Source organism: Neolamprologus multifasciatus, chromosome 14, assembly GCF_963576455.1.
Source record: "Neolamprologus multifasciatus chromosome 14, fNeoMul1.2, whole genome shotgun sequence".
Classification (NCBI taxonomy): domain Eukaryota; kingdom Metazoa; phylum Chordata; class Actinopteri; order Cichliformes; family Cichlidae; genus Neolamprologus; species Neolamprologus multifasciatus.
In genome coordinates this window covers 29,561,467-29,573,615 of record NC_140452.1, presented here as the reverse complement: position 1 = coordinate 29,573,615, position 12,149 = coordinate 29,561,467, and the positions used below count along the sequence as shown (strand labels likewise).

The following is a 12,149-nucleotide window of genomic DNA, read 5'->3' as shown; positions in this document are numbered from 1 at the left end:
AAAGAAGAAACCAGTGGAGGTCGTGTCAAACAACAGCAGCATGTTTAAGCTTGATCAGCTGTTGTTAGAATTTATTTAATATTACTTTCTAGTATCAGCTGATGTTTGCTGGAGCCACAACTGTTAAGCTGCTGGTCATGATGGTTTGTATATCTGGTGAGAGGGAAACATGAAGATGAAACCAGGAGATGTTCTTACTGAATCATCAGAGCTGAACAGGTGATGGAGAAACAGGTTTACCTTTTAGGTGACATGAATGAGTTGAAGGGAAGTTATGAGCTGTTTCTGAGAAATAACACCAGGATCCTTTTTTTTACATAGCTGACAGCTGCTAACTGTGCAGGGGCCGGTCTAGCAAAGTTTTGCCAGGGGTTTTCGTGTTGGATGTAAAAAGCGCACATGACGCTGTGACGTAGGCTAGAATCATGGCGGCGGTCAACCACAGTCCAGGCGTGGGATTTCTCTCGTGGAAATATGCACATTATTTTTACCTTTCTATTGGTAGATGGCACGGTGCACTTGTGGCAAGTAAGCAAGCTAGAAGACTGGCAAAGTTATGGAAGCAACACATTAACAAGAGAATTCTGAGTAAAACCAAAGTTACTTTCCCTAGTAACTAGTTACTTTGAAAGTAACGAGTAACTTGAAGTAACTGAGTTACTTTTGATAGAAGTAACTGTTATGTGACTAAGTTACTAATTTAAAGTAACTTACCCAACACTGACAATAGGTCACAGTTTCCTGCTGTCTCCTTATTTATGCAAAGCTGTGCTGACTCACCCTGATAGTCGAGGATGTTTTGTATAGATTAAAGTATTGAGTTTACAGCATTATAATATATTAACATATTCTTTTATTCACATATTGTTAAAAGTAAAAAACTGCTTTCAGGCTGAAATATAAACATTTTCACCTGATGTACCTGTATTTGTTGTAGCAACATTAACATTGCAGGTCCTTTGATTTGAACCTGCACATAAGAAGAAAAAGTAAAAATGCAGGCTTTAAAAACACATTTCAGTTTTACATAAGAAAAAAAAGTCTTGTTGTAACTATACAGTGTGTAAATATACATGTATGTATATAATTTTTACAGATTCATCTTATGTTGTATTTGTTTTCTTGTTTGTGGAAAAAAACGCATCAGTTCATTGTTTTGCACATCAACAAGTTACTTTTTTTGTTTGAGAAAGAAAAACTATATAGCAAATTAAATTCTTAAAGCTGCTTTTTGGAGGAAAGGCTGATTGTGCTGATGAAAGTACTCGGTGTTGTTGATGAAACTTCTGAAATTTGAGCTTTACTCTGTTTTGGTCTTGCTTAGGAACCGAGATATGAATCTTTTATCTGTTGAAGAAAACAGAAAGCTGTTTTAAAATGTGACAAACATGATTTTGCCTATGAGGTACCAATCTGCATCTTCTTCATCATCATATTTAAAAACTGATATAAATATATTTACTTTTTTTTAAAACTGAAACACTTTGTGCCGGCAGTAGTTGAAGTTCCAGGGCAAGATTCACAAATGATCTTATTGTCACTCGTATGATTTAAATACCCTGGTACATGGAAACAAAACACATAAATGCTCATCTATAAACAATATAATATGCATCAGGTTTTAAAGTTCTTAGATTTCATTTTAAAGTCAGTCAGCCGACTTTAAACCAGCGATAAAATCACTTTTAATGTGTTGTGAATTTTAGATTTCTTACCATTTTCTACCTCCACAGACAAAACAAGCATTTTTGTTTTGTATGTGATGTACTTAGCGGCTTACGGAAAACTAATGAAGGAAAATAGTTACATGGTTGTACACAGAGCAGTTCAGATTCTGAATAATTAAGTCCTATCTGAAAACCAGGGAAGTGCAGTACAGAGAAATGTGATTCAACTTGGTTTTCTGTCTGATGCTGAAAGATAGCAAAGTCAGCTACACTATTTTGAATCACACTTGCACGCCATAATGTTGTACAGGGTATCATTTTCATGTGCAAATCACCTAAACACCATGTCAAATCTCATTTGCCTTTATATAAGCACTTCGGAGAAGGGGTGGATAGACTAGTAATTTAACATCTCTATGAACCAACAGCATCAAAACAGGTTTTCACGCATGAACCCTGGTTGTGTGACCCAATATATTTGCAAGTTCTTCAAAAAACCTGATAACTTATTCCATTCTTATATAACTAAACACACTGTAAGGTCTCCGGTTTGCATGAGGTGGAAGTAGATGTGTTTCCTTTTCTTTGGGAAAAACAAAAAAACATGTCAAGTAATTGTAATGAAAGCTTTCCTGGAAATAAAGACTAATTATAGAACAATGACTGGAAACTGGAACTTCCTAACTAACTGGAATTAGTTATAAATAGATGAAAAATAGGTTCTTTGGATCCTGTGAGACAAATATAATATATCATCATGGAAAAAAACATGCTTCATCAGTGGTTTCGTTACACCTAAAATATATATTCAAAGTATTTTCAATGTTTTGCTCTCGAGTCCCAGATGTTGTTTGAATAGGGTCAAACCTCATAAAAGAATGATTCGTTAAAAGGCAAATGCATTCAGGCCTGTAACATGTGACTTCAGCAGCTGTGTTGCAAAGCAGTTGATGTAGTGAATTAATAGTTAAGAGACTTTAAAGTGCAACAATGTGAATTTACACATTAACTCAGAATGTCTGGTACTCTGGACTAATGTGAGAAGGTCAGTCTAACACCCTGATGTTATTGTACGGTTTATTTTGCCATTTTTATTTTACTTTTTTCAAAAATGGTGACGCGTGTTCATCCTTTCATCTCCTCCCACTTAGATTACTGCAGTGCTCTATGGTATTGTCTGTCTAAATCATCTATTAATCAACTCCAATCTGCCAAAAATGCTGCTGTAAGGCTTTTATCCCACTCATAAATTCTCTCATATCACTCTATTGTTAAAGTGTCTGCACTGGCTTTACTGTTAGATTTACATATCAGTTCAAAATCATTATTCTTTCTTTTATGGCCTTAGGAGGAGAGGATCCCACTTATATGTCTCCGGTCTACTCGACACCTATTCTTCAAACCAAATCCTGAGGTCCAGAGATCGAAACCTTTTGAAACTAAAACTGCAGAACAACTTACCCCTCTGTCTTTGGCCCGTCAACACTGTGGTATCCTTTAAAATGTATTTAAATGTATTTAGAAAGGCATTTGAGTAATTTTTTGTGATTTGTGTTGCTTTACGTAATTCGGGTGTGTCCATTTTGACCACATTTTTATTACCTCTGTAAAGCAATTTGTGACTTGTTCGTATCTTAAAGTGGTATATAAATAAACATTACTCTACTTACTCTTTGAATGTACAAAATCATTTAAGATGTCTACTTGTTTGAATGCCTCTTATTATAACTAAAGCACTTCAACATTGTTGGCAGAGGAGCTGTCTCCTGTTACTGTTGCAGCATAGACTTATAGAGGGAAAGTTGCCTCAAAAGGGTTGCAAAACCTACGATATGATCCACAAGCATAAACTAAGATTTACAAATATGTACAATCATTTGTGTGTAACCTTTGAGGACTCACGAGTGCGTGCCTCAATCCACACACAAATACAAGGCAATTTGTTTAGCTTCATGAATCAGATATTCTTTTTCTTTGAAAAACCTTTCTGTGCACACAAATGTTTTGTCTTGTTTTGGGGACGTGGACGTGTCTTTTTCTAAATCAACTAGAAAATGTGATTTACCAATTAGAGAAACTATACAGTAGCCTATAAACGTTAATATATGGTTGAAATAATCTGCTGCTAGATGCTAGGAAAAGTCAGCCAGTGCTCAGCTGCAGATAGGGAACAGCATGGCTGTGAATCAGACTCTGGAGTGAGTATAAGCTAACTACTAGTTAGGCAGTGGAGGCCCAGATGTCCCAGTTTTACACTGTGATATGATCGCAGCTTACATTTGCAGATGATGTGTGCCAGGGTGGGCAACTCTAGGCCTCGAGGGCCGGTGTCCTGCAGATTTTAGATGTGTCCTTGATCCAACACAACGGATTCAAATGGCTAAATTACTTCCTCAACATGTCCTGAAATTCTCGAGAGGCCTGGTGATGAACTAATCGTTTGATTCAGGTGTGTTGACCCAGGGTGATATCAAAAACCTGCAGGACACTGGCCCTCGAGCCCTGGAGTTGCCCACCCCTGAGTGACAGTGTTAAATTTGCCTCAAAACCCCACGTGGGCATGCAACGTGATCTGTGCATATCAGCCGATTCGTCCACACACATTTAAGGTTTTGTAAGGGAGCGAGAAGGCAGTTGCGTGTACTTTTAGACATTTGTGTGCACAGTGTGTGCTCAGGTTTGGATGTATGCATTTGTAAAATAGTTTTAAGTGTGTGGTCAAATTGCTTTGTGTTTGTGTGTGGACAGAATGCCTTCTTCAGTCGACACACTGTGAGTCCTCAAAGGTTACACACAAACCATTGTAAATATTTGTAATCTTAGTTTACGCTGGTGGGTAGTGAAAAATGCCAACAAGTTCAACATGTAAAGATGAAATCGTGCATAATGCTCAGAGTGATGTCTATTATTAAACAACAGCACAGTCTCTCTCAGACTGTTTGCACAGGTGTGCGTGACAGTGCGTAACCATGGTTACTGTGCGATGCCAATTGTCTGTTACTCTGAAACTCTCATGACTTCTAATAAAGAATCTCGGGTTACTATGTCCTTACAAAGTAAATCAAGCTTAAGATTTCAGAGTAAAAATAACAGCAGGAAAGGTGAAGAAGAAGAAGACAGATTATCAATTTAGAAGGTGCAACAGAGGCAGAAGCTATGAGACCAGAGCTGGACAAATTAAAAAAAAAAAAAAAGGCTGGGCGAGGCCCCCAGTGTTAATAGGATCCTAGCCCCTGTATGGTGTGTTGGTGGGCGTGTTTGTATAGTCAAAACAGGGATGAGTTTAATATCTCCATACTGAGACACAGGTTTACATTTCCCAGTCTATAGCTCTGTTATATTTCAGAGACAAACAGCAAGTTTTCACTGAGAAGGTAAGTTGAAATTAGATTACTAATTACCAGAATGTGTGCGTATTTGGTAAATCCTAAGAACTTCCTTCTAAAATTAACACAAAAAGAACTCGTCGAATGATTAAATGTTTATTATTATTAATTATTAAACACTTTAATATTTCTGTTTAAACATTATATAAACTGGCAAAAAGTCCACAGGGATAGCCTTCATGAGCCTTTTTTTAGTAAGAATAACTTCTCTGATAGAGTATGGGATAAACTGAAGCCTCGTCTCGAGTTAAAGGACAAGCTCATGTGAGTTCATTGGCAGAAGTTTGTGTATTTCATCAGAAGAGAACTGCACAGACAAGCCTTTGTTTGTCAGTGGTATCTGTCACAATTTGACTACCAAAGTACTATACTGCCCTATTCAAAGTGCATATTATCATGTTGGATTTTGATGTACCAATATTAACGGTATATTATTTTGCATAAAATCCCATGTGTTCAACTTTTTCTGTTTTTTTTTTGTTGTTGTTGTTGGGTTTTTATTTTGCCTTTTGTGTTTACAGGCCATGGAATTGCTGAGCCCTCTTTCACTACTTTTAGGTATGTTTTTTGTTGAATGATCATTGTTATAAATGTTAAATATGATCAGTGTTGGGCAAGTTACTTTGAAAAAGTAATTAATTATAGTTACTAGTTACTTCTTCAAAAAAAAATTGAAATAACCATTTCGAACTATTTACATAACAGTCAGCTGTTCTGCATTCAATAAGATGCCACACAAATTATTTGTGCCACTCCAATAACTTCTGTCCACTGTAAAGGAGAACATCACAGCCTGATACCTGCAGGTCTGACAGCAGGTGTATCACTCCTGTTTCCACCTGGAGACAGCAGTCGCCTCATTGTTCTGACACACAACGCAATACTATCCACAACACTACACACTAACTACACAAGACAACACATTAACTACACACTCCAAACACGCTAAACGTCACAAATCTCTCAAATCTCAAAACTCGCTCTCTCTCTCTCTCTCTCTCTCTCTCTCTTACTCTCGCCGTCACTCCTAAAACTGTTTTTTTGTTTGTTTGGTTTTTGTTTTTTCTTTTTGGGGGGGGGGGGGGGGGGGGCATCATAAGCAGAGAGTGCTTGCTGCGCTGAAACGTGACAAAACTATTGAGGAAAAAACGTATATATTGTTTATCGTGACTCTGGTTTTATGTGGCCTATCAGCACAATTTATAAACTGGTATATATCACCTTGTTGCTTTGTCTTTAAGTGGTCATGTGATTGGCTTACTACGACTACTTTATTCTTCCTCAGTCAAACAGCAGCACACATGCGATTGTTTTGCCCCCTTAGTTCCAGGTGTTGTGCTAGACAGTGATCGTGGTTACCGTCCGCGGGAGCGCACGCAGCTGCTTAAAGCTGTAGCGTCCAGATTACTTATGTAGTCAGCTCCTTCCGTGCAACTGATATAAGATGCCGTAAGCTGAACACAGCTTCAACCGTCTGTTTGTTGAAAAATAGTAATGGACCGCATTTTCCTGTCAGTAACTGTAACGGCGTTGTAACGATAGGAATAGTAATTAGTTAGATTACTCGTTACTGAAAAAAGTAACGCCGTTAGTAACGCCGTTATATGTAACACCGTTATTCCCATCACTGAATATGATGTACCTAGATTCTAAAAATAATAAATAAACAAATATTTCCTGTTGTTATGGAGCTTACAGCATTTAATTAAAGTGGTGCAAAGATTTAAAAAGCGTGAAGAGTAACGTGAACTGAACATTTGGTGTAGAGCTTTAGGTTATCTACAGTCTATATTCAAAAAGAGTAAAGAAATTCACATTTTTTGCATGGCCTTGAAGAAAATAACACAAAAACATATTTGCCTTTAAAATTTAAATAATTAGAAATGTAAAAATAATGCACTTTTTTGTATTTACATTTTTGCATAAATATACTACATATATATCAGTACGATTTTTAGAGATGAACTATAACAGTAATGTGTCTGTGCAGGTTCTCAGGTCTAAGGAGTTTGGAAAGAAAAGCAACTGGACTTTTTAAAGTTCCTTGTAGACTTTCACCTCTTACTTGAGAAGTTCTTCAGCTGAAACATCTTTAAGAAGTCCAGTCACCTTTCTTTAGATAACAGTAATGCAAAAAAAACCAAATGACTAAATGATACTTAAACTGTTAATCTGATCTTATTCTGTTACAGCAAGAGTCCAGCTGCACTTTGTTTTCTCTTCCTGTGTGTGCCCAAATGCAGGAGATTTAGAAATTGGCAATTTAACTTGGACACTTGAATGTTGTATGAGCAACAGAAAACAATTCACACTGAAAATTGTGGCTCAAAAATTGGACTCGTTGGACTCGATGTACAGCTCAGAAACATGTCCTGGCACCAATTACAGAGAGCGAAAGTGTTTGAATTTCTCTCTAGCGGTAGAAAATGGTAAGCACTGCAAACCAGCACATTCTTTAAGAAATACTTTAAGCACACATGCAGTGTTATTTTCTCTGATGAATCTTTATATGTTGGTTTTGTGTATCAGGAATTATAAAGGTCTCTGTAAACGATACAGTTTGTAAGGAAAACTACACTCAGCCTGAATGCCACCCAAATGTCACTTTCAACAAAACAGCTGTAAATCTTCCACAACAGTATGTTTCATGTGTACTCAATTACTGAATACAAAGATTCAGTATATTTGGTGCCACACATGCTTTCAATAAATCACCTGTATATTTTCCCCCACAAAAGGAATGGAAATACCTGCTTTAACATGTCATCAAAGAATGGCATGAAAGTAAAGATTAAATTTCAATGTGCTGAGTACCCTGCTGCTAACAGTAAGCTCTACCCAACACAGTAAAATTGCTTAAAGACTGCATTTAACGTAGTGACATGGAGTTGTACAATATGTGTGCATTACATTTTTAAAACCTACTCTCGATTTTTGTGTCCAGTCAGTCTACACAACAAAAGTAAAAGTTGGATTGATGCCTTGGAGGACTGCCAGAAGGATCATTTCTCCCTGGTTGAGATCTGCGAAAAGAAAGTAAGGGATGATGTGAAAAGACTGCTAAATAAAACAGACTCAAAGATGGATGTGTGGATTGGACTGCAAAGGTCCATTTTTGGCTACAGTCCTGAGTGGAAGTGGATTTCAGGGTATGTTGTAAAATCACCGTTGAATAGAACTTCGTCCACCAACTCTGACTTTGACAACCACTGTGGAAAAGTCGTCTTTGATAATAAGACAGAAGAAATCATGTGGTCCAACGCCGACTGCCATGAAAAATTACCATACATTTGTCAAAGTAAGTTGCTGTTTTGTTGTCCAGTCAGACTTCTTCACCTGGTTTTTATGAAATCTTATTGTTTTTGTTTTTTTCTTTTTCTCCAGGAATGAATGAAAAGCCCTGTACTGATGAATATACAGAGAAGTCAGGTATATCTACCAAAATGTTTTCTAGCCTGTAGGCATAAATTGACATTTTACTGTATATTCTGCATCTTTTTTTTTTTTTATCTGTGTGACATGTCACTGTAAGCTGCAATATTTACATATAAGTAGATGTATAAAGGTCAATGGGAAGTTTAAAATGAAGCCATTCCACTCTGCTTTTTATATATTTTTGAATTAATATTTGTGTTTTGGGCCACAGAGCTTTTCATTGACATTGACTGAACTGATAGCACCAAAGAAAACGATTCGCAGCGTCTCAATCATCATCACATCAAGGTGAGATTCCTGGAGAAGCAGATGGATGACCCAGCAAACCGAATGTGTATATATGCTGTTTGTATGTTTGTAAGCTGTAGTGTTGTGTTTCACAAGAAAACTACTTTAGTTACTATCATTTGCAAGCCTTGTTAAATTACTAGTTTACCCACCACTTCTCAGAAGTACTTGTATTTGTCAAAGATGCTTCTATGTAAAGAGTCGATGTATTATTTTTGTCATTAAAAACCTAAATATCTGGCTAATTTAACTGAGCGGTTATAAGAAATAACATTTTCTTTTTCTCTCAAACAAAAAACTAAAGAATATTCATTCTGTGCTAATAATAAAATGTAAAGTTAACAAAATGCAAACTGTGTTTATTTCAGCGATATCTTGATTCAAGAGATAGTGGGGTATACCAATCTGTCACAGACACCATTCACACACTTAGGGTGAAATCTGTCCATATTTACTTTTGACTTTACTTCTTTTTATGCCCAAGAATGTTACCATGTTGTTGTCAGTTAAACTAATGTGTTGCAAACTATTCGTCCAGCTGTTTGTTTTTAGTAACACTTAAACTCACCATCACAAACTTTTACCAATCTTCAAAGTATTTACCCGACCTTCCGATTAGCTCAAGAACAGCGCATAGAGAGCGTCATGGAATGGGTTTCCATGGCCAAGCAGCTGCATCCAAGCCTTATGTCACCAAGTGCAATGCAAAATGTCAGATAAAGTGGTGTAACGCACACTGCCAATGGACTCTAGAGCAGTGGAAATGTGTTCTCTGGAGTGATGAATCATGCTTCTCCAACTGGCAATCTGATCAATGAATCTGGGTTTTGTTCTGACTGTATCGTGGGTAAGAAAGAATTAATGTTTCAGCATACCAAAACGTTTTGGACAATTTCATGCTGCCAACTTTGTGGAAACAGTTTGGAGATGGCTCCTTCCTGTTCCAACATGACTGCACACTAGTGCACAAACTTGACTGGTCTACACAGAGTCCTGACCTTCGACCTGAACACCTTTGGGGTGGATTACAGCAGAGAATGTGAGCAGTGCCTTCTTGTCCATTATCAGTGTCTGACCTCACAATTGCTTGCATGATCAGAAATGACCATAAACACTCTTAAACCCTCCAGAAATCCTTCCCAGAAGAGTTGAAGATGTTATAGCTACATAGAATGGGCCGACATAATAAAGGATTAGGATTTAACTGTATTGTCATTACACATGTACAATTACCATCCAGGTTGTTGTGTGTACACAACAACCGAGTGTACTTAAAACTTTACAACAGCGTAGGCACAGGTCAAAATCATGCAAAAGGAAAAACAATACTTTATTTGAAATTGTTTGTTTTATGGATCTGTTTCGATCGCTGTACAGAATGGGGACTATATCGATTTCCTTAAGGTGAAATGTCAGTGTCAGTTATTGAAAGTATTAAGTTGAGGGTTAATGCAGCAGCAGAAATCATGTGGCGGTGAATGAACTGGTTATTTATTACCAGCTTCTGTACCTGATGACATAAAGGAGACTTTATTCAGTATACCTTGGTTACATACCTAATTTGTTTATAAGATCAAAATAAAAACTGATCAGGATATATTTGCTTCCTGTTTGACTAGGAACACTCTCTAACAGTAACGTCACTGTATGTGGAAACAGAGACATTTTCTTTTTAGGAGAAAATGAGAAAATAGGACAAATATAATAATATAATAAAGACAAAATGGAAAATTAACTTACAGTAGGAATAAATATTTTAAAAGCTGTTCATCTGTTAACCTGGCTAAGAAGCTCTTAAAGCCTTCAGATTTTAACAACTACAGTTTGAGAGCAAACGCTGAGTTAATGTGCTGTGCATTCATAAAACAGGTTGGAGGGGATTACTGATCTGTCACGGCGGGGTGCGCTGATAAGTTTAGTTTACAGGACCCAGAAGCAGACACTGAAAGGCGGAGTTGCTGGCTGAACAGAAGACGATCCTTTATTTGGATGTTGGCACATGAAAAAGCATGAAGCTATGAAAACTAAAGGACTAAGAAACTCAGTGAAAATACTATGACAAAACACTATGGACATGCAAACAGACGACCTGACAACGAAACATAGAAAACAGAGGACTTAAATACACACATGAGGTGATCAGGGGAAGTCGAGACACATGAGGAAACAGCTGACAAGGATGAACATAATGATGCACAGGAAATGTAAACTCAAACACAATGACATGAAAACTGGACTATCAAAATAAACAGAAAAACATGACAAGACAGGCATGACAGCATCAACCAGAAACATGACACAATAAACAACAATGGGAACATTAACACATGGGAACACCACTGACACACATGAACCTAATAACAAGGCAGGGGAAGGGAACCTAAATACAATGAACAAAGAACATACTGGACTCTTACAACATAACACAGGAAACATGATGAGGCAGACCAAACAACATGGGCTTGACACATGAGACATGAAACACAAATGGCAGGTGAGACCAAAGCCCAGGGAAAGGGGAAATGCGGGGATCAATAACAAAACTAAGGCTGAACCACTTAGGGGTTTTACAGGAGCTAGATGAGCTTAACCCAAACAATAAATGACAAAACATGAAGCCTCAAGTTCTAACTAATAATACAAAACAAGAACCTAACATTTCCCCATACTAATAAAAGAAATACACAATATATCATGAACTCAAAATACTGGGTCACAGACCCAGCCCATGACATGATCACAGGAAAACCTCCATTTAAACTAATAATGTGTAACAAAAAAAACATTTTTTTGTGGATGTTTTGCTTTAACAACATTTAAACAACATTTAAAATCAAAATGTTTTCTATATCAGTCAAGTTGATTCACCTTATTAAGTTTGTAATACTGCACATCCACAGTACCTTAGAGGGGAAAAAAGCATCATTATTCCATTTGAGGAAGATGAGAACACATTTGTGTTTATTTAATCAAAAATATGATAATATAAAGAGCAATATAAAAAGTCACACCTGCCGACATTTCTCTGAGTTATCATTCTGGAGAAAGACAGCACGCCAGAGGACAGTGGGGAGGTTTATTCAAACACTTTGGATATTTAACAGTCATCTCTGCAAAGACTGGAAGCACTGAAGGTGAACGTTTTATTTATAAACTCTTAATATGTCAATTCCTTCTCAATTTTCTACCTTTTTTTTCTTTTGCATGTTACAGACCATGGCACGTCTGATTCATCTATCATTACTGCTAGGTATGTTTCCAACGTACAGGTCATCACCTAAATGCAAACTGTACTCAGGCCTGATGTTATCTTCCTGTGTTACAGCAGTGAGCCAGCTGACCTGTATTTCAGCCATACGAGACTTTCCAGATG

At 37.0% G+C, this 12,149-nt stretch overlaps 1 protein-coding gene across 1 annotated transcript; it reads left to right on the top strand.

Moving 5' to 3' along the window:
- Positions 1–4,982: 4,982 nt before the first annotated feature.
- On the top strand, positions 4,983–11,510 carry LOC146504301 (uncharacterized). The gene is made up of 7 exons (XM_085130932.1): positions 4,983–5,611; positions 7,246–7,482; positions 7,583–7,691; positions 7,792–7,880; positions 7,998–8,351; positions 8,438–8,482; positions 8,700–11,510. The coding sequence occupies exons 1-7, from the start codon at positions 5,578–5,580 to the stop codon at positions 8,720–8,722; spliced, it is 891 nt and encodes a 296-aa protein (XP_084987058.1). The 5' UTR covers positions 4,983–5,577; the 3' UTR covers positions 8,723–11,510.
- The last annotated feature ends 639 nt before the right edge of the window (positions 11,511–12,149 follow it).

What these genes read in the sequence shown, in the direction of transcription:
- LOC146504301 (XM_085130932.1), top strand. Translation starts at nt 5,578, where the DNA reads ATGGAATTGCTGAGCCCTCTTTCACTACTTTTAG. An exon ending in GCTGTAAATCTTCCACAACA is followed by an intron (nt 7,692 to 7,791) that starts GTATGTTTCATG and finishes CCCCCACAAAAG; the next exon opens with GAATGGAAATACCTGCTTTA. An exon ending in TGAATATACAGAGAAGTCAG is followed by an intron (nt 8,483 to 8,699) that starts GTATATCTACCA and finishes TTTGGGCCACAG; the next exon opens with AGCTTTTCATTGACATTGAC.